The following is a 23560-nucleotide window of genomic DNA, read 5'->3' on the forward strand; positions in this document are numbered from 1 at the left end:
CGTTGAAGTGGGTCTTGACCTTGTGCAAGAACGCTCCCTCTGATTGGCAACGATTTTCGACATCGGGAAATATTCAAGTCAGTTATCGACATCCGACGACCAAAGAAGAGGACGGCGACCTTCAATTGGGGCTGAATCGACGGCCAAAGACATCGAGCCCCGTTACTTCACCCATCACCGGCTCCTACTATGCGACGAGCAAACCCGCGGCAGATCGGCAACGTCTGCCATCGATGCGCCTTTGCGCCGGCTCGAGCGGTCGCCAACCAAGCCTTCCTCAGCGGCGCTCTTCTATCAAGCGCTCGACATGTCCGAAATTCGACCCTTAAGCCCTTGGGCGTGCGATGGGTCGCAACGTCTCCGTACCCCGACCTCAACATCCAGCCACCCGACGCAGCGAGCGTCCCGAGGCAACTGACGGACCCGGCACAATTGGCCAAGATCGTGGGGGACAACACGAACAAGTTCCTCTCGACGGATGGGATCCCGGCGAAGCAATTGACGAGTGCCGCTCTGGAAACATGTCTTAGGGCTGCGGAAGCCCTCCAGCCCCAGGTTCGGAAAGCCGAGGCTCAGTCACGGGCGTCGACCTCGAAGCTCATGGCTCTGGGTGCAGAGAGGACCGGTAACAGGCCGATCAAGATGGACTCGCAGCTGGCCGACAGTATCAAGAAGATCTCGTACTCGGCATACACCATCATCTCACACCCCAATGTGGAGATAACGCCCGAGTTCCTTGAGCTGTATGTGGTCATCCAGGCGACACTGGGTCGACCCGAGTCCCTCCCCGCGGTCCTCGACATGTTTGCCAGCAAGAAGAAGCCGGTCGTCAAGAACGGCATCGTTCAGTACGTTGCTTCAAATCCAAACGCTGCGATAAAGGCCGTCCAGAGCGACGTGGCCGACATGGCTCTGCAGAGTGCCATTGACGCCAAGAACCTGGATTCCGCCTTGGGCATCGTCGAGGCCTCATTCAGCCTCCCCGCCTTCAAGCGCCAGAAGCTCCTCAAGCACGCCACAACCCCAGCCCTCGCCCTCGGTACTCTCCCCTTTGGCATCTTTGGTCTGGCATCTGCCTACGCCGCCTACTGGCAGAACACCATGGACATCACCACGGCGACTGGAATCGGTTTCGCCGGTATTTCGGGTTACTTCCTGGTGGTAGGATCCATGGGCTTGATCGCGAAGCTGAGCAACAAGGACCAGATGAAGCGTGTGACGTGGGCGCCCGGAACGCCGCTGCGCTACCGATGGTTGAGGGAAGAGGAGCGTGCGGCGATGGATAAGATTGCCTGCGCGTGGGGATTCAAGGAGCCCTGGAGGCATGGAGAAGAGTCCGGACCCGAGTGGGAGGGTCTCAAGGAGTATATGGGATATCGGCAAATGATCCTTGATCGTGTCGAGTTCATGGAGGGCATGAGCTAGTTTTCTCCTTGTCGAGGTTCTTGTAAATCATATATTTGTATAAAAGACATTACACTTGAACGACTTAAGCCCCCTCCGGATGGATGTCAGTCAAATACCCCTGAAACCAAACGCCTTGCATTCCCAATGTATAATCCTTCTACGCGTCCCGTTGATACTCGTTCCTAGCCTCGGTATCAGTCTCATACGTGACCCCGTATGTGGTCTTCCGCACAATCCCATTTTCACTAGGTGCATCGTTGCCTTTCAATGAGTCCAAGATGTATTCCTCGCTTGCCCCATCGGTGCGGAGGACTTCGCTCTGGTTGAAGCCTTCAGCATGTCGGGGTCCGACATATGGCCTCCATGCACCAGGCTGGTCCCCAGACCTATCGCTGAGTACATAGTCCTCAGAGCTGGAGGCCTTGGAACCGGCAAACCAGGCTGGGAAGAGAATCGCCAGGAGCATGCGGCACATGGGCAAACAGGCGCATATGATGGCCATGTTCTCCTCGATCATGGTCCATAGTGTTGACGCGATGTCGTCTATTCAGAAACCCTTAGTATAAGCCAACAATATATTCCAAGAGACGTACGTACATGTTACGTCGGGGCTGGTGGTTGAGAAGCGGAGTGTTGTCGCGCGCATGATGGACGTGACGGTGACACTTGAGAGCCAATTAGCAAATGTTCCCATCAATATACAGAGTAACGCTTACAAGCTTCCCATAGCAAATACCAACATGAGCGCTCTCTTGTGAGCTACCGACAGTTGACTCGTCCATATAGGCTGCATAGGCAGTAACAGGATCAAGATGTCGGTGGCGATCGAGAAGCCGGCGTTCGCATACCAGTTCTTAGTAAGACTGATACACGTCGGTTGCATCGACTTGTCCCAGGCCCCTCTGATGGGCTTGCACTGCCAGATGGACGACGCGGTGGTCGCTATCATGTAGCAAGTGATGAGAGCCATGAGGGTGTAGCAGGATATGCGGAACCATCGCTGGACGAAGATGCGGAGATACAGGAGCAGGATCGAGATCTTTGTGAGGTTGATGGTGAGCTTGTAGAAGATCTGGGCGACGTAGAAGAGCTTGAAACTGGTTAGTGTTGTCGGCCGGAGATGGTGTCATGTTACCTTGAGCGCCATCAGCTTATTCTGGGGAGCCAAGTTCTTGATGTGTTGACCAAATCCATACTCGCACGAGATCATCATCAGAATCTGCACGATCAGAGCACAAACCTTTGTTGTCAATGTCGGTACTCTGTTGGAGGGCGGGATAACTTCAGCTTACAAAGGATAACAGAATGGTCCAGTCATCCCAGCCCAAGCCCGACCTCTTGGCTATCCGGCTCCAAAACCGAATAAAGAGAAAGATGGGCGTCAAGACGAAAAATATTATACAAGGAATACGGACTTGAGCGGCGTTGCTCTCAACCGGAATGTTTCCAGACACCATCGTTGGCAGATGGGGTCTAGGAAAGACATGTATATTGGCATGTAGCACCCCAGATGAAAATCACAAGAGAGCACCGGATGGGTTATATCTCGCATAAAAAACTCTCCAGGATGTCTCTTGTCTCCTCTCTAACCGTACCATGGCCATGGACGGATCCGCCTCCTTCTCTCTCAAGGTGGAGGAAACATGCTCGTTGCTTCTGCAAGGGCGGGCCACACGTCTAGGAGAGCTGAAGTCGACAAGAATCAGGCTCTCCCGAGCCGACGCCCAATGGAGAAGCCTATTCAAACTGGGAGCGGCACTTCGTGACGACAAAGGACCAGTCAGTGGAGGGACGGCACGGCAGGTGATGCTCAGCCGGGCTTAGATCGGTGATTGTCAACAAAGAAACGCGGGCTCCGATTAGCCTATTCTGCCCATTGTTTCTTCTTCCATCTTCTTCAGCAAAACTATAACTTGTGGGCGATGATGACTGGGTGCAGCAACTGTCTGAGACACGGCTCGCTGGTTGGACCGATGGGATCGAGACAGGACCATCTCGAGAAGCCACAGCTGAAACATGTCCTCGGGGCTTCTGAAGACAGAGTTTGAGGATGGGGACGATTCCCGTAAACAGAGGGGATTCAACGAGATGAGGTGGTCCCACGTATACAAAGGGTCTTGTCCCGAGAAATCATCGACCACACCTTGTCGAAAAAGGCATTTTCTTGAGTGTAACCTCGGAACATTCGGTATCAGACGATTTTCTTTTCCTATTGTTCCCCCTTCCGAATTCCAAGCAGAATAAGGGCTCTCTATTGAGGGACGGGCAAACATTATAAGTTTGAGATTTTGTTTGTCTTTTACTCGCGCCACCAACCCTCTCAACTCGTCTCAACCAACACAGCCTATTCAAAGAAAAATTCCAAAAAGTTTCGGAAGTGGGATGGCGGATGTTGGTTTTGAGAAAGTTTCGCTGTGGGAATCAGGTACATGCAGTTGAGAAAAAGCAACGATTGCCCTCGGGTCTGATGTCTGGGATGGCATCCAAGTTGAGCCGCCTCTGATGGCATTTATAGAGACGGTACGGCAAGAGCAAGCAAGCATCTCGAATATTTCCAGGATACTCCTTGCTGATAAGAAGCTTGTTTAGTTTCTCTTTTGAGTGGAATAGCCCAGAGCCTCATGTCATTGAGATATTTTCTCCCGAGGTCGAGGTATGCTAATCAATCAAAGTGGGCTCGTCGGTACAGCGTTTTGACTGCTGAGACAGGGATATCCCCTCCTTGTCAATTACAAGCCTCGAGTTGCACCCAAGTCAAATGTTTGTTGAAGTCACGGGTTCAACTTGGCCTGTGATGTTTGCTGATCAACATGCATAGCCACCTTCTCTCTTGGGTAGAGTCGTCAAAACATCTGAAACAAGACCGATTTCCCTGAAATTTACCCGACGACAACCACCTCGCGATATTACACATCGGAACCCTTGGAATGTTGGTCGAGATGCCTCTAAACCGCGGCCCCTCCCGGGGTTTTAATACGGCTCCCCGCAGTGTGGATGGCATGGCATGGATGTCAACAAGCCCCAGGTTGTATTACCACGGGGCATGAGGCTTTTCCCGGAATAAAAACCTTCTTTATACGGCCGCCGTCCCTCGCCTCTAATTTCCTCTACGGCATCCTCTCACATCCCATGCCATGAAGTTCTCACTCGCCTCCATCTTCTTGGCCGGCCTCCTCTGCACCGGCCTCGTCTCTGCGCAGGCCAAGGGCTCCGTGTATGATGGCAAGGTCGCCGAGGACATCAATGGATCCAATTACACCTATCCATGGCCCGTGAAGCTATTCAAGTTCACCAGCCAGCTGCAGAAGCTCGAGATGGCCTTTATGGACATTCCGCCTGAATGCGACCCCAACGGCAAGACGGCTCTTCTCCTCCACGGCAAGAACTTCTGCGGTCCTACGTGGGAGGGAACCATCCGGGCTCTGAGCCGCGAGGGATACCGCGTTGTGGCTCCCGATCAGGTGGGCTTCTGCAAGAGCACCAAGCCTGCATCGTACCAGTTCAGCCTTCACCAGTTTGCGTGGAACACCCGCGGACTCTTGGACGCCCTCGAAGTTGGCAATGTCACCGTCATTGGACATTCCCTTGGAGGCATGCTCGCAGCTCGATACAGTCTTCAGTATCCCGAGTCAATAGACAAGACAGTCATGGTCAACGCCGTCGGCATGGAGGACTACGTCCAAAAGGGTGTTCCCTACGTCAGCATCGACACCACATATACCTCTGAGAACGCCTCGAGCTACCAGTCCATCCGAGGATACGAGCAGGCGACGTACTACATGGGCGAGTGGAAGGACGACTACGACAAGTGGGTGAGGATGCTGGTCAACATCTACTACGGCACCGAGCGCGACAACTACGTCAAGAACCAGGCGCAGATCGTCGACATGGTCCTCACGCAGCCCATCGCGCACCAGTTCAAGGACATCAAGACGAAGACTCTCATCATGGTTGGCATCAACGACACCACGGCCATCGGTGCGCAGTGGGCGCCCAAGGAGGTTGCGGCGAAGCTTGGTCACTTTGATGTCCTGGGCAAGGAGGTTTCAAGTCTCATTCCGGATGGTCATCTCGTCGAGTTTCCTGGACTTGGTCATGCGCCGCAGATTTCTCATCCGTCGCTTTTTCATGAAAAGTTGGTTGCGTGGTTGTCTGAATGAGTGATTCACAGTCGTGGATTGTTGAACTGCCAGCCTGTTGGTTAATTGGGAATAGTACATATTAATTCCATGCCAGTTCTGCCAGACATCATTCGCCTCTTTAGCCCTTCTCGTGTCATATCCGTGATCAGGACCAAGTCTCGCCCATTGTTGCCCACGCTTCTCTTTCTCTTGAACCCATCGCGGCTGTTGTTGTTTGGATGTTCTCGTTTGTTAAGAAAGGGCGGTAGTTCATGGAAGTCAATCTCATAGTAAACGCACGAATCTATTGCCTTTTTAAGCATTTTTCCATCAGCCAATGGTTTGCTATTCCGTTTCGTTTCTAAATGCCCTCGACCATTGCTAACGCTGTAGTCAAGTGCGTGCCAGCTTCCATGAGAGCTGGCAATGAGTCGCATAACTTGGGAAGGAGCAGGATTAGCTCAACGACAAACAAAACACTTGACCGTTCGTTCAATTGTTCAAGATTTTGCCTTTTTCAGAACTTCGAATGGTCATGTCCTGTCATAATATCTCTCGTGATCGCCTCACTGGACTTTTCATCTTCAACCCGAACAACAAACTGGGAACAGCTTCATCCGCTTGCGCGTTCCTCTTGTTAACTCCAGCAACACAAGTCAACTCAAATACACCCTCGAGGTAAGTGGTAAACCACCTAATATTTTCTCGTGACATTACTGACCTCTTCTTCCAGCCAGCGCTTGTCAAGATGAACGTCCCAGGCCCAAGCAGCGACAAGCAGCTCGAGACTGGGGTTGCCCCCTCCATCGGTAACAGACGATTTGTCTACCTCTGGCTTCTCGACTCCTCTCGTGGACCTGCCGGGTCTCACAACAGCCAGCCCGTCCTCTACCGCAACAACAAGCCCATCAAGCAGTTCAACTATGCCGCCATCGCCGAGTCCCTGGTCAGCGACATCACCAAGACTGAGTATCACGTCTTTGTGTACAACAAGGTCAAGGTCGGCGAGCCTTCCGTTCGCTCCGAGGGTCCTCCTCAGTGGACCGGTGCTGGCTCGAACCCTTTCTTCCCCAAGGACACGGATGAGTTCAAGGAGATGAATAACTTCCACGCCGTCATCGCTTATGACTACCAGGCCGAGGAGCAGCCCAACTTGAACCTCACCGTTGGCCACGGCGGTCGTGAGTCCGACTGGGAGGAGGGCAAGCCTTTCTACGGACTGAAGCCCTTTGAGGATGTCGAAAAGGAGATTCCTGGTCCCTCCAACAGTGCCATTTGCATCAACATCAAGTTCGAGCTTGAGGACGCTTCTGCCTACGAGATTGACGAGACTGTCGGCAAGCCTCCCCTGGCTGACTGCATCTCGCCTGTCTACAGACCCGACACCGATAAGTGGCTCGACACCGTCCGCCTTGAGATCGCCCAGAAGGGGTTCCCTAACTACCTCTCCTTCAACATCCGCTTCGTCGAATCCCAGGGAGAACACCTCCTCGACCCTGTTGCCGTTCAGGCACAGCTGTTCAACATCTCCAGCATTACGCTCTCCGACGTCGCCACCAAGGAGACTCCATTCGGGGAGTTCGACACCGTCACGTGCGTGGTCAAGTTGGCCTTCCCCCGCAAGAAGGAGAACGTTGAGGCCGAAGGCGATGCGATCATGAAGGAGTGATGCACTGATCAACCCAGGACTGTGGTGGCCGCAGTAGCGAAGACAAACGCGGAGTAGCAGAAGCAGTAGTGGTGCCATGTAGCACAGAATAGCATACAGCAAAAGGTGTCTTTGTTACACAACCTCAAATTACATGCCCAAGCAGTTTGCCTCTCAGTGACTGACGTCCCTTTCATTTGCAAGACCAACACCATCAGCATCCTGAAAGAGTGTCACATCCGGACTTCCACCTCCGGTCCGTCATCTATTACTGTGATAATCCCCTCTCCTCCTCCTGAAAGGCCCCAGCAGACCGGTTCTCGTGGCCCTCTGCTAGAAGCTTCACAGAAAGACTCATGGTCAAAGGCGCACTCACTCACAGAACACGGCCACATTCACAAAGCACCGTGTTCAGCGAAACAGCGTCCCATTGTCTCCAACCAATCCAGCCCTCCCCCTAACGAGAACCAGCTCCTTTCAATCATCCGCAAATAACAGCTTATATACACGCCGCGAGCCCAAAAGATGCCGCCGCCTCGTTCAGGTCAAACTCGCCCAAGACACAAAGCGCCTCTTTGAGAAGCTCTCTTTCCAGCCCAGCAAGTAACGTAACCTGTGCGACAAGATAGCTTCTCGTGATCACCATTATTTTTTCCTACTACGCTTTCACTATCCCGCTGTCAACTACCGACCTTGCACAAGTTACTTTGGCAGCAACGGGGATTCCGTCGACATAAGAGAAGGTGTGTTGGCATGCCCCTATTCCGAGCGCTGACGGAAAGAGGTGTAGCAGCGATAATTATTAAATCATAATGTCTCATCATCAACGAAGGTCTAGCACGTCGCAGACCTTTCAAGGTCACAGACGGCGCTCTCAACACGCCCGAAGCCGTTCCGACAACCATGGCATCGCTAGAAGCGCGCCCACGTCCGGCATCACTTACACGCCCGGCTCCGTTCACCCTGACGACTTCTATGACCGCGACGAACTGGAGGTAGCCAACCCATACACGGAGGAGCCTGACGCCCTCCAAGATACATACAGCAGCCCCCAATCTGATACCCGCGGCTCTTATCCCGACCCAGCGCAGTATGCCAGCCAAAATCGGCAGACCGCAGGGTCCTATCCCGGAGGTGTGGCTTACACCAGAGGCGGCACCTATGCTGCCGGAAACACGCACACTAGGGGAGGCTCTTTTGATGCTAGGAACTATTCAAGGGGCGCCTATGACTGGGGAAGCTATTCTAGGGGTAGCACTTATAGTCCTAGGGACTATGTCAGAGGAGGCACCTACCCTGGCAGAGACAAGAGAGTGTTCTCGTACACCCTGGACGGCTACTTGATACCAGACCTGGATCCTCCGCGGAGATTCCCTGCCGATCACTACGATGCCTTGGGGAACTACATCGGGGCTCCTCCAATCTACTCCAGCACGACCGGCTTCATCTCATTCCCTCGATACCCCGAACCCGAAGCACCACATTCACCTTCACCCCCTCCCCCACCCCCGGCCCCGGCTCCTCAAAACAACCGCCGGTCTCTATCAGGTCAACTTGTCGACGGGGTCCGCAGCCTCTTCTCCCCCGAGCCGGCTCTGAGCGAGCCCCAATTCCCTCCCCAGCCCCCGCGGACGGGCGTCTACTTGTTCTGCAGGCACCGCCTTAACGACGACTGTGCTTGTATCACACCCCTTGAGGATAACGAGCCGGGAGACTACTGCCAGAGATGCTGGGAAGGACGGTGCAAGGGACCGCGACCTCCAGGGTCAACACCAAAGAGGTCCTTTTGGTAAGAAGTAGAGCTGGTTGTGTGGGCTTACAACGTAGGCAAGTACACGGGGAAGCTTGGATGGGGTCATAGAGCATGGAAGTCATAATCAGGGCGTAGCTAATGGGAAGTGGTCAACATAATCAGCGTTGCTCTGCGGGTAGCTGGGATTAATAGTACCATAGAATGGAATAGACACCACAAGACTCCCCCCGACCAACTGAATCACGCAACAGGCAATGAGACATATTGTGCCAACCGACCATAGTTTCTGTCTAGTTGAGCTATATAGTTGACTTCAAAACCATGGGAATCTTTTTCTTTTTACCATCGCCAGACCTGGCATAGGATATAATGCTCGAAACAAGAAAAGCAACAAACTCGACTCCAGCTGCTATGCATATCTTACCAACGCCTTGCTTACACACCAGAGATCCCTCTTCCCGTTCTAATACATATGTACAATGAATGTGCCGCTTCGCTTCGTCTCCTCTTGTCTCGGTCACGATGTGACTCGTCTGACCCACAGCGATGACGGCTCAAAAGCTGCTTCTCTCTCGAGCCGTTTGTTGGCTCGGTAGAGCTTCAAGCCCAAGTCATACTCCTCACGTTGGATCTCCGCCAGCTCCTCCTTGAGCCCCTCAACCTTCTTCTTCTCGATCTCGCGCCTGCGAATAACATCCGCGCTTGCCAAGAGGTTGTCGGTAGGCATCAGCTCCGTCATTTGCTTGATACTTTTGTTGATGTTGGTGCGTCGATGAGCTAGACTGTCAAGTCGGGCTGTGAGGTATGCAACACGGTCGTTTGCTGACTGCATTTCGGGAGGTGCAAGTGGGAGGGCTTTATCAGTCACGAGAATAGATGGGGGTCTCTCGGTGCTCGTTCGATCCTGGCTTGCCGCGTCCGACCTCAGAGACATACTAGACGTCTTCATCGAGATAATGATAGGATCATTTGAGGCCCTCTTGAAACTATCGCCTCCGGGAACTGGCCTCCTACGGTCCATCATCGACGGGAGCTTTGGAGTAGTGGGCATCGGTGGTCGATCTTCGTCGTCAGAGAGGCGGGGTGATTCGGGAGCGGCCGTGTTGCATGTGGTAACGCTGAAACGCGAAGGGGGCTGAACCCAAGGATCCTCAGGCGCAAACAGGCTCGTTGGCTCGAGGTTGTTGGGGAGAGGTGCGGGACCGAAAGCAGTCTGTTCCGTCAGGGCAGAGTACACCGAACTCGAGTAAGAAGCGTGAGAGATGTGAGCGGAGGGCGACGGCTTTCTTTTAATGGCCTTTTGCTGATCAGGCATCGTGCTTGGGGTGAGCAGGGGCGCCGCATGAACCGGCCGTGCGGCATGGGACGCTACAGGCGGCTGAGAGGGGGGAGAGCTAGAATAGGGAGGGCTAGGATATGCATGTGAAGTACCAGCTTGCGAGGTAGGCTCGGGTGATGGTGTTTTGCTAGCATCCTTGAGCTTCTGATTGGATCGCGAGGGAAGCAGTCGTCGGACCGTTGAAGCTGCGCCGCTGGGGCTTTCGGGAGATGTGCCACCGCCAAGTCCAACCCGTTTGCTGACCCTGCGCTGCAGAGACAACGGTGCAACAGAGGGGTCGTCCCGAACTGGTTCAACCAAAGGAGCACGGCCACTTGCTCCGTTCCATGGTGGCCGACTCTCAACTGGCTCAGCCTTCAATCTGAGCTTGCGCATCCGCTGTCCAAATGTCGTGGGAGGGTTAGAAGGGCGAAGTGCCCGAGGTCCCGTCACAGTAGTAGTGAGTCCAAAAGTGTGTGGAGGTTTGCTAGGGGCCTGCTGGCCCGCAGCTCCCTCCCAAGGGTGCTTCCCATGCTTCTCCTGGTCTCTGAGTTGATCGATTGACTTGGACTCTCGAAGGGGAGAAGGTCTATGATCCTGGTCCCTTGCCTTGTCACGACGCATGGTCGGAATTTGGCTGCGAGGATGTGCGTGCGACTGAGGAGAGGGTGTATGTCGAGCATCTTGAAGAAGCTCTAGCTGAGACATATCGGGTGCCTCATCGATAGGTGAGACATCTTCATGATTTCCCCTACAGGCAAGGCATCGAATTAGTGAAACAGCTCTGCGTTGCATCCACCGCATTTTGCAGATGTTCAGGTGTAGACAACGGCCAAAAAAGGTCGTGAGAGGAAGGTGAAGGGATTCCAGCCGTGGGAGCTTTGAAGATGTCGTATCTGAGAAGTGTAAAGAAAACGACAAGGCTCTCAAAAAAGACGATGGAAATGCCAGAACGGACAAGAATAGTAACCAAGAAACGTGGGATGGATGAAGACCAAAAGCAGAGTTGCTTGGGAGAACTCACCCATTTCGTGCAGCGTCAAACTCGGGAGAGCTGGGCGGGGAGATCTCAATGGCCGTTGGGCGACCGTACATGTCTTTGGCAGGCGCCTTGGCCTTGGAGCGACCAGTAGAGGAAGGCTTGCGATGAGGGCGGGAGTGGGAGTGGGAACGGGAGTGGTTGTTGTTGCTGTCGTCCTCGTCGCCGTAGATGGAGGAAGTAGGACGCCAGTGAGCTTCGTCGTCGGCCTTAAGTCGTTGATTCCTGGGAGGAGCCCGTACTCTCAGATCGTCTGAATGGAGGGGAGGGGAGCTGCGACCAAAGGAACCCGGTGTCAGCCAAGTGCAAACAATCTATTGCTGCTTCCAAGTGCAATGTAGGACATGAATCATTGGGAAAAGGCGTTGGTCGAAGTCGAGGCTTGGGGAGGAGCAAGATGGTGGTTGCTGTACAAAGAAAGTTGAAGTGGTGGACGCAATGGCCCCAAGTTCACGGTGACCCTGTTTCGTCTTGTCCAGTCCTGACCTGTCAGAGCGTTGGCCGTTGGCTGAGGCAGGTGCTGTAGTCGCCAGCAGTTCCAAAGGATCCACGCCGTCCTGCGCCATGTGCTGCGAGCGTGCAGATCCAGAACAATCGTGTGGCATAAAGGAAGCCCGATTCGTGGCTGATTGGAAGCCAACGAATACCTTCATCTTGTCGTCGTCGTACTCGGCAGAATGAGGCGTTCAGCTGGGAGACCTGCTGCGCCTGCCTGGCGTTGGCGTCCAAGCGTTCAGGTTGGCGTGGGTGCCCATGTCATGACGGGGTGCTGCGCCAGGAGAACGCGACGTCTGCCTATGATTCGGGCCAAGTCCGTCCATTTCGAGAAGGGCGCACACGACAACGAGCGCCGCAGTAACACGATACCCAATGCAAATGTCGTGTGTGGTGGAAAAGGCTGATGAAAACAGAAGAGCTCATGATACTTACAGTTGACGTGGACCAGAAACGTCTGGCTGTGGAACCGTCTTTCCACGGCGAATCTCGTACTTGAAGGGGCCGTTCTGGATGCCGAGGCCGTTGAGTCGGTTGTCAAAGTCGTTCTGCCAAAAGGCTCGGTCCTGGTCTTCGTCGCTGTTTCTGAGCTTGTTGACACTCGAGGTGGATTTGCTTAGAGGAAGAGTCTGGGTTGGGCGAAGGAATTGTCGCTTCTTGAGCTCTGGAGGCGGCAGCTGGTGAACACTGGGGCCCGTGGCAGTTTTCAAGTTGTCCCACATGGCGGGCATCCTTTGATCAGGCGTCACCGTGACAGTGACAGATCAGGTAAAGCTGCTTCAAAATACTAGGCCGGGCTTCGTTTCCTCTCCCTCGCAGTGCATACAGCTGAGACTGCCTGGTCAGCAGCGAGAGTGCCTCGTGCTGCCGCTAGTTATTTTTGGTCCCGGGCGTCCACAAGGAGTAATCAGCTTGGGTCGGTGATGAGACGCGCTGACAGGAGACGACAGTAGCTCCAACGGCAGCGCAGTAAGCTGCAGGGACTGGCAGTAATAAAATGGCGATGAAGGATGTGAGTCGAGCGGGGACCAGAATGTGGCGGAGACAGATTCCAGAAGCTAGAACCTGGGGCTGAGGTGATAAAGGATCGATTAATGGCAATATTGCTGAGTCGAGTCGAGATGTAAGGAAAAGCAAATGGAAAAGCAAATGAAAGACCGAGTCGTCTGTTGTGGGCGCGAGTCCTGCTCCAAGCCAGCAATGAATGGATGGTCAAGCAAGTGATTAGAGCTGAAATGATTAAAGAGTAGAGAGAGAGAAATAAGAACGACGACGAGAGAATTCCAAGGAACGGATACCTTGAAAGCAAGGAGGAGAACGTCCTGGGGTTCTTTATTAAATGAAATCAAACCCAGGCTGGTCTGTCTACCTACGCAGAATAAGTGCGACGCTGGCTGTTGGCTGGTCGGGGCGCACGTCTCCAGCTTGGTGGTGTCTTAATTTAAGGCCTGGTGCTTGCTCAGCGAGGCACCACCACCAACAGATTTCCTTTTTCCCCGGCTCCTCGAGTCTGAGGCGCCTCTTGCTCAAATGAGACAGGGATGCCCACCCGACGACGGCTTCTGTTGATGTCTAAATTTGTTACCCTGACCCGCAAAGCGGCCAACCAACAAACCACGAGACCCTGCATACCTCCAGTCCAGTACTTTCAAGACCGCCAGACCAAAGCGCCAGTCTTGCAGGTCCTCTTTAGTATCGTTTGAGCAAGATCCATCGACAAAGCAGTCGGCTGGCTCTGGGAAGGGCGCCAAAGCCAGTGACGCCAAGCGCCGTGGTTGATGTGGCAGTTTGAGTGTGGCGATGTGGCACGACTGGATTGAGAGACCTGCACGTAGTCGCGTTGCAATGGTCTAGCGCTCGACTGACATAAGGGAGGAGCGCTTCTGCTCGACGACAACTGTTGATATTTGGCGCCAATTGCCTGACCGGCGCTTGAGCATTCGTGAGCTTGGTTCAGGACGGAGTTCTTATCGAAGCCCTGACCTGACTGGGATCACTCGATCAATTGGAGCCTGTCCAAGATCAGGAAGGATCACCCTCGCAATCACAACCCGGACAGCCAGGGTAGACTCGCCCAGGTTGAGGTGCTCACAGTTGATATCAACATGACACTCCGAAGGCTTCCAGAATAGGACTGGCCTGGTTGGCTAATCCATTCGACACACGATTTTAGGTTCCGTACCTGCCTTACCGCGCTTGTTAGTTTGGATGGAGGTTGCCGTGGCCCGTTTCAGAAAACTCAGGGGCTCAAGATGAAACTTGGAGCTGCAAGCCTGCACCCGTTGCGCCTTCCATGGGAAACGACGCCGAGTGGAACCCGTGGAAACAACCGCTCGCTCGGCTCCTGCCATCCCGTCCACACGAACGTTGACGGATCACCGGTCTAAAACACCACCAACCTTGCCTCCGCTGCCGAGGCTAAGTTGTGTCTGATTTTCTCCGTTCCTCGTCCCCTGGACTGTTGGGGATATCCTCCCTAGCCCTATCGTCGACCCTGATCCCAGCCCTGGCAGTCTTGGCCTCGCTTTCATCTCGTCCCATGCCGTGCCTGCCGTCGCTACCGTCGCTACCGTTTTCTCGCCAAAACCTTTATGGGGAAGTCAGGAGACTCTGCTCGACTTTTTTTCTCTCCTGACCCCTGCAGCGTACCTGGGCTCACCGGCAGACGACTGTGTTGCACTCGGGACGATCCTGTCTCCTCCTTATCGGATTATCTTATGAGGAAACATTGCGCAAAGATCGAGGCTTGCACCTTGGCGAGCGAGAATCGCTGATCAATGGATGCTTTGAGGCCAGTCACATTCCCTCTAGGACTCACGACAGGGACCAAAACACCCCCTGTTGAAGGAAGGCGACGGTCCTCGCCTGTCAAAGTTAGGAGCGGAAATACGCTTGTTTTTGTCAAGGTATTCAAGTTCCCGACGGGAGAAACCGACATAATAAGATTACATTATCAACACCACCGTTACCTTCGCCTTGCGCAATCAACTAACATCGTCTTACTTCCAATCTCGCAAGATCGTATCCCCCTGCTTGATTTGCGCCGCCTCGAGTCCATACGCCCACAGAGCGTTCCGATTGGCGACGTTTTTGGACTCTCTTCCGGTATCCAGCTCGTCTGTGCCATTTAGATACAGTAACTTGCCTGCCGGTACTTCAACCTCGAAGCAGAGACGAACTGCGTCTCCAGCGCTCTTCCACAATGGGCGGAATAGCCCATTGGGGTTGAACTTGACAGCAATGGGAGCCATGAGGGGAAGAAGCCATCTGACTCCAACAGTCGTCATCAGAAAACCGCCTCTTCGAGTAAGGTCAGAGCCCATGGCCCCAGGATCCAACCCAACTACCGAGACATGAGACAATTCTGGGTCTCTAACGAGGCGGCTCGCCAATTCATGCCTGGAACCATTAGTTGATGATTCTGAAAAGCCTTTTAAGGTTCGACTTACATGAGCATCACAGCGCAGAGCTTGCTTGCTCCATATCTCCGATAACCGGTAAACCATCCTCCACCACTGTCTGGCCTGCTCCACTTGCCTTTGGCGAGCTCCTCTGCTCCAGGGAAAAGAGTATCCCAGCCTTTATAGGGCTCGCCATTGGTGTTGTTTCGTTCATCATCGATGCTGAAGTCAGTGTCAGTGTATCCAGGCTTTATTTGCTTACAGTAACTCACTCGTGCGACCAGCTACCGAGTATGAGGATCCGGCCCTTTTCTTTGTCCATGCTTTGGAGTAGGAGAAGAGCCAACAGCTGGTTCGCCAGATAGTTGACTTGCCAAGTGGTCTCGTATCCATCATCCGTCATGGTCTACAGTTGTTAGCACCCTCTTGTGTCAACATTCTTCTCACTTACAATCTTCTCGTGATCTTGGTATGCAGCGTTGAGAATGAGGGCTCTGATAGGGGGGAACTCCCCAGCAGCAACACGCTGGTTGATCTCAGTGGCTGCCTCTCGGATGCTAGAGAGCGAACCAAGATCCATGTCCACTATGTCATGTTGATGTGCTTTAGGGGCAGAACTGAGAACCTTCTTGAGGTGCGTCGCTGTCGCAGCTTTCCTGACAGTATACACGCCAGTGTAGTTGCTGGCCAAGTCAGGTTTCTTGAGGATATCAGCAACAATAGCAGAACCAAGTCCGCCATTGGCGCCAGTCAAGAGGATAGTTCCTTGAGAGGATGCCATCTTGAATGAATTGGATATTGATTGAATAGAATAGATGAATGGAATCGAGGTTTGCTTGACCTTCATGACGAAGTGCTTGCACTTATACACCCTCCTGTTCGGAACTTGCCCAAACGTGTATGCCCCGCTTTTGTTAGTACCGGAACCAGCAGTTCATCAGATTTGCTCACAAATCCGGGTCCAGCACTAACATATCGGCTGATATAAGCCATTTGACCAAGTCCGCAAAGTCCGTGTCAACGGAGAAGGCTGCAGCCAGATCACGACTAACTAACTCTATTAATCTCCAATGAAGTCACCATAGAGGGGAACCCAATCAGAGCGTGTGAGCCATGGCAGACACAATGCCAAGGCCATGAGTGCTGGCACGAGACTGGTCAACGCAATTTGCGAGTGGCAGGTTGAAGGTATTCACAGAAAACGGCCATCACATTCACGGAGCGCGCATGTCAAATGGCCGGAAGCAAGCTCAACTAAATTATATGGCCTCTACTAATATGTACAAGGTGAATAACTCTACGTGACAACATTTCTAGGAAGAGCCCAACATATTCCAACAGCTGCTTAGTAGAACAGCTCAACGGCATCAAAGATGAAGTTGGGGTTCAGGTAGGTGGTGCCAGAGCTTCCGGAGATAACCTCAATGGTGATGGTATTGGCGCCCTTCTTGAGAGTGCCGGCAGGGATGACGGCATCGTACACCTCGCCAAGACCACGGTAGGCACCACGGGTAACACCTCGAGAGTCGACCTTGGTGGGGGCACCGAAAGCCTTGGTGAAGCTGTTGTTGACGACAACCTGGGGGCGGCCGCTAGCAAAAGCCAAGGTGGTGCCGATACGGAGGGTAGCCTGGCCAGAGATGGCAGAGTCCAGGTTGAACTTGATGGTGACGGGGTTGTTGACGGTCTTGAACAGGGCCATGGGGAAGTCGCCGACGGAGCTGGACCCAACGGTGTAGGTCAGAGGGCCCCAGCTGGACATGCGCTTGTCGCTAGGGTGCATGCGGAGCTGCTTGTCAGCGTTGCGAAAACCCTTGGGCTGGCCGTCCCAGTCGCCAATGCGGAAGACGCTCGTGTGCTTGCCAGTGGTGATGTCCGAGTCGGCAGCGATGGAGGAGGAGGCGGTACCGCCGGCCGAGACGCTCACGCTCTTGGAAGCGACCTTGAGCTCACCCTGGTAGAGGACCATGGTGTAAGTGCCGGGAACCATGAATGGAGAGGTGAAGTCGCCGTTGGAAGAGGTGTAGGTCCAGTACTGGTAGTTGCTGTTGTACCAGTGGACGACGCCCTGGAATCCGGACTGAACGCCAGTGGCCTTGCCGCTGACCCTGCCGCGAGAAGCGTCGGTGGTGAAACCGGAGATGGACAGCTGGCTGAAGAAGCTAAAGTCAAAGTCCTTCTGCTTGGGGATGCCAGAGCGGGAGAAGGAGAGGGCGTACGGCCCGTGGAAGCCCTGGCGGTAGGCCTCAGTCTGAGCGTGGTTCGAGTTCATGTAGAAGGTGAGGGCGCTGAATCCGCCGTTGTTGTTGGTGTTGATGTCGCGGAAGAAGGGGCCGCCAGAGCTCTTCTCGTAAGAGCGCGAGGGGTGAGCAACCATGCAGGCGTGGACATCCTGGGCGCTGTTGCGGAAGCAGTAGACGCCGTTGTCGATGAAGCGCTCTGAAGAGTAGAACTTGGAGCGGGTCTGACCGTTGACGAGGAAGACATCAGAGCCCTCAACGGCAGAGCCACCAGACGTGTTGGAGGCATCGCTGAAGGGGTACTCGTCGGGAAGCTTGGAGTTGTCGAGGCGAGCAATGTAGCGGAGCTCACCAATCTTGGGCTCAGACTTGGTGTCGGTGGCCATGTAGACGATGCTCTGGCCGTTCTGGACCACGTAGTAGTGAGTGAGGGCAAAGTCACCGTTGCTAGCAGTGCAAGTAACCTTGACATACTTGTCTAGTCATTGGTTAGCATTTGTTTTAGACAAAATCTACTTAGACATACTGCTGATAGTGGTGTACGAGACAGAGGCCGAGCCAAGGCCAGAGGCGATGTGAGAGGTCTGCGACTTGTACTGGTACTCGGTGCCGCGGAACTTGATCGAGTTGATGGAGCAGTCGCTCTTGCTGACGGTGATGGAGAAGCCGTTGGAGTTGCCAGAGTCAACGACCAAGTTGTTGCCAGACTCGGTAGCGCCAAAGGCTGCCAGAGCCGGGGCGGCGCCGAGAAGGGCACCGAGATACTTGAAGTTGACCATTTTCGGGCGACGATATCCAGATCAAGCGCGGCTGGTAAATGAGAGACTGACGATTCGGAGACGAAATAAGCGAGAGAAACGAATCAAGAAAACAAAACGAGAGAATGTAGAAGCGATTGAAATCACAAACAGAGAGAGAGCTACGACTTCACCATGGATGGCACCAGGTCAGTATATACATAGTTTCAAGCTTCATCGCGTGCGCAGCACATGCCCCTCGATAGTGGTCCTGACAGCTCCTGAGATATATCGGCAGGTCGCCGCCGATTGGAGGAGAAACCAATCGAGTCGCGCGCTCGGAGGAAATGGTGAAACGGCAGGGCCGAGACTGCTACTACAACCACCCACGTTCCCAAGGGCTAGACAGGGATCAACCATCCCCCATGTGCCGAAGGTAGGGTGCCTGAGAGTGGGAGATGGGATCATACCTATAGCTGGCGTGTATAGAGCACTCATTAAGGGTAGGAGCCGAACCTCCGGCTTGGTTGACTTTCTGGCGGATTGAGTCGTTGACGGACGGAGCTTGGGATGATTTCCCAATATGGCATCATGGTCGACGGGTATTGGTGGAGATGGGGGGCCGCGTCTGATGCAACCCTCTTGATGGGTGCTCATTTATATGAACTAATAAGCACTACAGTAGCAAATGCGAGATGGAACTTGAGCTTGTTAACTTCTCTGTTACTGTAAATTTATGGCCCTATTCTTGCGACTCTTTTGCGCAGTCATGGTCCTAAAAGTCCATATCTATCCCTCACCATCCAGACATCAGATGACAACCAAATCCCAAACGCCGCCCAGCCTTTCCCCTGTAGACCCCTAGACGAAAAAGCCCACTGCCGCCCAGAGCCCAAGAACAGCCACCGCCATTGTCTTACTGACAGAACTCTTGGGTCCCAGGCTCTGGCCCCCATCGCTTGTGCTGCTAGATTGTCCACCGTTGTCGTCGTCGTCCTGTCCGTCCCCATCGCGCTCAATCTGAAAGTTGTAGTCGTCTGTGTATCCTGCGGGTGTACACTTGGTCCCCTCTGACATGGCCATCTCCACGGACCAGTGTCCGGATGCGCATCTCTGGAATGAGTTGGTCATGCAGTGCCATTGACCCTCGGTGCTGCAGCCCGAGCCGGCCTCCTCGGCGCGCCTGACAAGTGTCCGGGCGACAAGGTCTTTGGGGGGTGCCTCTGGAATGCTGAGGTCTGTTGAAGGAGTTGCCAGAGATGGGAGGATGAGACATGAAAAGAGAATGAAGAAGGTGGTTATTGTGGCCATCGGCCGAAGACGGGGAGTAAAGAACTGCATTTTGGATCCGGTGCTCCGGGGAAGATCGGCAAGATCGGAGGTGGAGCCGGCGAGATGTGGGGAAGACGGACCGAAGCGTTGAAGCGTAGACTTGTAGAATGGCGAGTTTCAACCTTGACTCGTCAGGACAAAAGGATAGGTTCGCATTCAAACTTTTCCAGACAATTCTCCCAAGGGGACCTGCATTTAAACATGCCAGGTCCCCCCTCCCCCTTTTCTCACATACCGCCTCGCATCATGTTGGCTTGAGTGAATTGCTGCCCAGCGCCCATTCTGTGGAAGAAGCGGTGGGGTCGACCCCCGGGACGTGGATCAGTCTCATTGGAGAAGCCAAGGGTGGAAGAGCAGCAACAATGGTGAGATGGCTTTCGAAGACGAGGCTCGAGGTCTGTCACACTGCGTGACTTATTGTGGGTTTTTTTTTGCTTGTTAGCGGTGATGCCCTTTGCATAGGGTTGGGGTTCCTGATGCTGGGCGGTCGTGTGAATCGTGATGAGGGCCCGTGAGGCTGCCAATCAGGTGTTGTTTTTCAAAGAGTGGGAACCTATCCTTCTGGGACAGCGGAAAGCGAGTTGTGCATCACTGGAACCATTGGTTATCGAATCAGCTACAATCCTTGGCTGCCGGGGTGCACGTGTAAACGACAACTTGGAACTTGACGGTGTAGACAAGAGACGTGGACTGGCCCCGGTATTCATGACGTTGTAATAATTAAAGTGATAAGTCGAGAACTCTACCCCCTTGAAGAAATGAATATGTATGTACTTGTCCAAGTCAAGGCCTAAAGCTGCACTCCGGTTCATGGAACACACTCTTCCCAACTTGACCATAGGTACTCAAAAGCACAACAACCCTTGCCAATCCTCCACCATCGCACCATATCGGGGCATTCCATCAAGCATTCTCTGGCGCAGTCGCGGGATGGGTCTCCTTGAGCTTACGCTTCTTGGCCCGTTTCTTGTAGGTGACGTAGGCGGCCCCGGCGAGGGCGGCGACGAAGAGTCCGACCATCACACTTAAGACGATGGCAATTGCCTTGGAGGGGTCTTGAGGTTTCTTGGGTTCTTTTTCGGTGTCGGTGGTGCTGTTGACCCCATAGGGCTGCTCGAAAGGTCCGAAAACGACGTCCATGATGCAATGCTCTCACCAGCTGCTTCGGTGGTACTGGGATGGTCAGTAGCTGCCAATCTGCATAGGAGTGAATGACGAACTATGTGGAAGTTGTAGGAGGTGCTGCAAAAGTTGTTAAGGTTTCTAATCCAGCCGATGTCTGACAGATTGTGGTGATAACCTTGCAGTCGGATGAAGTGAGCGAAGAGGGTTGAGCCGTCCATCCTGCCTTGGTTGCGGGATGCGCCGTATTTATCTTGTGGATGAGAAGAGCTGAAATGGTTGGTCATATTGAAGCTTTGTATTGTTCTTGAGACCTGTCAGTTTCAATTTTACTGCTGTTTCGCCACGTTTTGGTGGCCTGCGTAGCCCCTTTCATTCACGCTAGCATTCTTTGTTCTTTCGTTTGTAGTCAGAATAATCCATTGATACATCATTTAAGCAACCAACCAGGTGACCGGCCATATCCGCAATGAGTAATACGGTTTATTTGACGGTCCACTAGCAAAGCTCAGCAGGGTTGCCTGCGTAGGCTGCCAGTCATCCCTTTGTTCACCAGCCAATCTGTAACTTTGAAGATATGATATCAATTGGAATTAAGTACTCATTACATATGGACAATACGGCCCAGCGCTTGGTCCGTATGCGCCTGTCCATGGGTCTATAGTGGTATAAAAAAAAATGGTACAAAGAAAACCTTTAGGATGCTCCCATGCGGACGCTATGCCATGGATCCATGTGCAGTTTCCCATTCGCCTTCCATGCCGCTTACCTTGCCTTTATCCTGTTCATTAAACGCATGCTGAAACGTGAATTCAATGACCCGTCAACTTTTTCGTAAATCATGTGGTGTATCAAACTGAGAGCACGGTGCCGTTCCAACCCGCAGGGTAGGTGGTGTGCCACGAGCCATCGTCCTGCGATTGCGCAGGGGGCGTGGGCTCAGGGGCCACAACTTGGGCAACGGAGGTGGTGGTGATAGAAGTGACGAGAGTGGTGATGTGAATCGGAGCCTGAAAAGGCACGGTGACTGTCGGTTGAGGCTGGGGCTGGGGCTCAGGCTGAGTTTCATGGCCACCCACGTTGGTCTCTGGGGAGGGGTTAACCTCAACCGGGATGTCGTTGGAGGGGGCTGTCGTCTCTTGGAGGATCGTGGTAGTGTCGCTTGTCGTCAGTGTAGCGAAGGTGGTGGGCACGGGGATGGTAATGGTGCTTGTGAATATAGGGGGGTTGGGGAAAGGAGGAGGCTGGACCCTGGTCTCGGTAGGAGGAGCTGAGTTTACGCAGCTGGGTGTCGTAGATGTCGTGGAGATTGTCGATGTTGTCGACTCCTGGGCTGACTCCTTGGGATCGGCGGGCGGACCTGGCAGTTGGGGCTCTGGTTCAGAGGTCGGCTCTGGAGCCGGGGCTGAGCTCGAAGTCTCAGAGGTAACTTCAGATGTCGACTGGGGGACCTCCTTGGAGGTGGTCGTGGTCGCTGACTCGCTGGTAGGCTTCGGTTCCTGAGACGACTTGGGCTTGGGAGCACTGGGTTCGGGGACAAAGGGTTCAGAAACACTTCGCTCAGGAGCCACAGTCACAGTGCGGGTGATCGGTTGTGGTTGTGGTTGTTCATCGACATTGATGATTGAGATGGTGGTAGGAACGGCCTTGGTGACAGCCTTTGTGACCGTCTTTCCGGGGGCCGTGACCGTACTCGCGTCGCCTGTTTTCGTGACAACATGTGTGACGGGCTTCTTCGTCTTGACCACGGTCTGAATGACAGTCACGATCCCATCGCCATCTTCGTCGTCGCCATTGCCGCTGCCGCTGCCTTGGCTGCCACTCCCACTGTCGTCGCTTCCTGAATCGTCGTCGCCAGAATCATTGTCGCCGGGCTCCAGGGGTACAACCGAGTATTTGGGCTCGTCGGCAGGCTCACGAGCAACGATGACTGGCCGAGGAAGCGCAGTGATGGTGGTGTAAGAGGCGGAGAGAGCCAGTAGAAGGGGGAGGTACCCGCGCATCTTGACGAGGCTTCTTCGCCAAGGTGACTTGGAGTGGTGAATGCAGAATGATGGGGATTGCCCCGTGTTGCCGATATTTACGTGTTGTTGTTGTGGGTGTTTGCAGGTGCTGGCACTGGCGGCTGTGAACAGCCGTCAATGCTACTTTGACAGTGATGTTTGTGATGCACTGCTAAACGGGGAACGGATGTGAAAGGGTGAGGTAGGTAGAGGAGAGATGCAGATTCTTACTCGAAATGAGAGAAAAATTGAAAGGAAAGGTTACAAACCTGGGGTGCCCTGGATTTAGTTTTAATCATTGCAATTGAGATGGCTGGAGGTTGATGAATACACGGAGGTTGGAGGAGCCACGGCAGAAGGTGACTGGCGCAATGGGCCAGGGACTGCTGGGGGCTCGAACGTTTGTGCTTCAGCGGTTCAAGTGAAGGGGATTCACCAGCCACCCGCAATAGTCGTCTACGCGCTGTGATTGGCTGATGCGTCACCCGATGGCTTGACCTGCGTCTTGGGTTCAGCTCTTGGCCGAAAAAGACTGGAGCGCCCTTTCATTGAATGTATGTGATATCTACCAGGGCCTCAGCTGTGATTAAGTTGCATCAACCCCGATTCCATTCTCTTCTTTTCGAGACTTGGAATCACAGCAACTTTGCCTTGCAGTTTGCCGCCGTATTGCGATACCACCCCGGGTTGCGTAAGTTTAGTGGCGGTGCTAGCGTCCAGTGGCGTCTCCCAAAGTGGCTGGTGTGCCTGACTGAATCCGGAGTCCAGGACCCGAAGTCACGTTGACAGTGACGAGGTGGGATGAGCAAACCCGGTCCATGAGGGACGGGTCGGGTCAAGAGAAGCATGGTGATTGCTCCCGCACAGCCTCGACTGATTTCCCGCGCTGACGAATATCGGTTTTGATGGGGTACAATAGCAGAGACCTTTTACTTCACTTGAAC

General features: G+C 53.7%; 11 protein-coding genes across 11 annotated transcripts; 4 read left to right on the forward strand and 7 right to left on the reverse strand.

Moving 5' to 3' along the window:
- Positions 1 to 189: 189 nt before the first annotated feature.
- On the forward strand, positions 190 to 1425 carry LRP88_08223 (uncharacterized protein; the record flags this gene model as incomplete). The annotated part of the gene is made up of 1 exon (XM_083244732.1): positions 190 to 1425. One exon carries the CDS (start codon positions 190 to 192, stop codon positions 1423 to 1425), a length of 1236 nt encoding a protein of 411 aa, XP_083099226.1.
- Positions 1426 to 1564: 139 nt separating this feature from the next.
- LRP88_08224 (uncharacterized protein) lies at positions 1565 to 2864 on the reverse strand (the record flags this gene model as incomplete). Its single annotated transcript, XM_083244733.1, has 4 exons — positions 1565 to 1950; positions 2005 to 2072; positions 2124 to 2497; positions 2823 to 2864. The coding sequence occupies 4 exons, from the start codon at positions 2862 to 2864 to the stop codon at positions 1565 to 1567; spliced, it is 870 nt and encodes a 289-aa protein (XP_083099227.1).
- Positions 2865 to 4541: 1677 nt separating this feature from the next.
- LRP88_08225 (alpha/beta fold hydrolase) lies at positions 4542 to 5567 on the forward strand (the record flags this gene model as incomplete). Its single annotated transcript, XM_083244734.1, has 1 exon — positions 4542 to 5567. One exon carries the CDS (start codon positions 4542 to 4544, stop codon positions 5565 to 5567), a length of 1026 nt encoding a protein of 341 aa, XP_083099228.1.
- A 709-nt stretch (positions 5568 to 6276) lies between these two features.
- On the forward strand, positions 6277 to 7197 carry LRP88_08226 (uncharacterized protein; the record flags this gene model as incomplete). Its single annotated transcript, XM_083244735.1, has 1 exon — positions 6277 to 7197. One exon carries the CDS (start codon positions 6277 to 6279, stop codon positions 7195 to 7197), a length of 921 nt encoding a protein of 306 aa, XP_083099229.1.
- A 791-nt stretch (positions 7198 to 7988) lies between these two features.
- Positions 7989 to 8969, forward strand: LRP88_08227 (uncharacterized protein; the record flags this gene model as incomplete). The annotated part of the gene is made up of 1 exon (XM_083244736.1): positions 7989 to 8969. The coding sequence occupies one exon, from the start codon at positions 7989 to 7991 to the stop codon at positions 8967 to 8969; it is 981 nt and encodes a 326-aa protein (XP_083099230.1).
- Positions 8970 to 9446: 477 nt separating this feature from the next.
- LRP88_08228 (uncharacterized protein) lies at positions 9447 to 12503 on the reverse strand (the record flags this gene model as incomplete). Its single annotated transcript, XM_083244737.1, has 3 exons — positions 9447 to 10998; positions 11272 to 11511; positions 12217 to 12503. The coding sequence occupies 3 exons, from the start codon at positions 12501 to 12503 to the stop codon at positions 9447 to 9449; spliced, it is 2079 nt and encodes a 692-aa protein (XP_083099231.1).
- Positions 12504 to 14780: 2277 nt separating this feature from the next.
- On the reverse strand, positions 14781 to 15963 carry LRP88_08229 (uncharacterized protein; the record flags this gene model as incomplete). The annotated part of the gene is made up of 4 exons (XM_083244738.1): positions 14781 to 15180; positions 15231 to 15404; positions 15455 to 15564; positions 15634 to 15963. The coding sequence occupies 4 exons, from the start codon at positions 15961 to 15963 to the stop codon at positions 14781 to 14783; spliced, it is 1014 nt and encodes a 337-aa protein (XP_083099232.1).
- A 564-nt stretch (positions 15964 to 16527) lies between these two features.
- On the reverse strand, positions 16528 to 18201 carry LRP88_08230 (Rhamnogalacturonase B, N-terminal-domain-containing protein; the record flags this gene model as incomplete). Its single annotated transcript, XM_083244739.1, has 2 exons — positions 16528 to 17900; positions 17952 to 18201. 2 exons carry the CDS (start codon positions 18199 to 18201, stop codon positions 16528 to 16530), a joined length of 1623 nt encoding a protein of 540 aa, XP_083099233.1.
- Positions 18202 to 19020: 819 nt separating this feature from the next.
- On the reverse strand, positions 19021 to 19500 carry LRP88_08231 (uncharacterized protein; the record flags this gene model as incomplete). Its single annotated transcript, XM_083244740.1, has 1 exon — positions 19021 to 19500. One exon carries the CDS (start codon positions 19498 to 19500, stop codon positions 19021 to 19023), a length of 480 nt encoding a protein of 159 aa, XP_083099234.1.
- Positions 19501 to 20394: 894 nt separating this feature from the next.
- LRP88_08232 (uncharacterized protein) lies at positions 20395 to 20631 on the reverse strand (the record flags this gene model as incomplete). Its single annotated transcript, XM_083244741.1, has 1 exon — positions 20395 to 20631. One exon carries the CDS (start codon positions 20629 to 20631, stop codon positions 20395 to 20397), a length of 237 nt encoding a protein of 78 aa, XP_083099235.1.
- An 833-nt stretch (positions 20632 to 21464) lies between these two features.
- Positions 21465 to 22616, reverse strand: LRP88_08233 (uncharacterized protein; the record flags this gene model as incomplete). Its single annotated transcript, XM_083244742.1, has 1 exon — positions 21465 to 22616. The coding sequence occupies one exon, from the start codon at positions 22614 to 22616 to the stop codon at positions 21465 to 21467; it is 1152 nt and encodes a 383-aa protein (XP_083099236.1).
- Between the last annotated feature and the right edge of the window lie 944 nt (positions 22617 to 23560).

Source organism: Fusarium phalaenopsidis, assembly GCF_050370095.1.
Source record: "Fusarium phalaenopsidis strain FUZ10S chromosome Unknown contig_32302, whole genome shotgun sequence".
NCBI classification, from domain to species: domain Eukaryota; kingdom Fungi; phylum Ascomycota; class Sordariomycetes; order Hypocreales; family Nectriaceae; genus Fusarium; species Fusarium phalaenopsidis.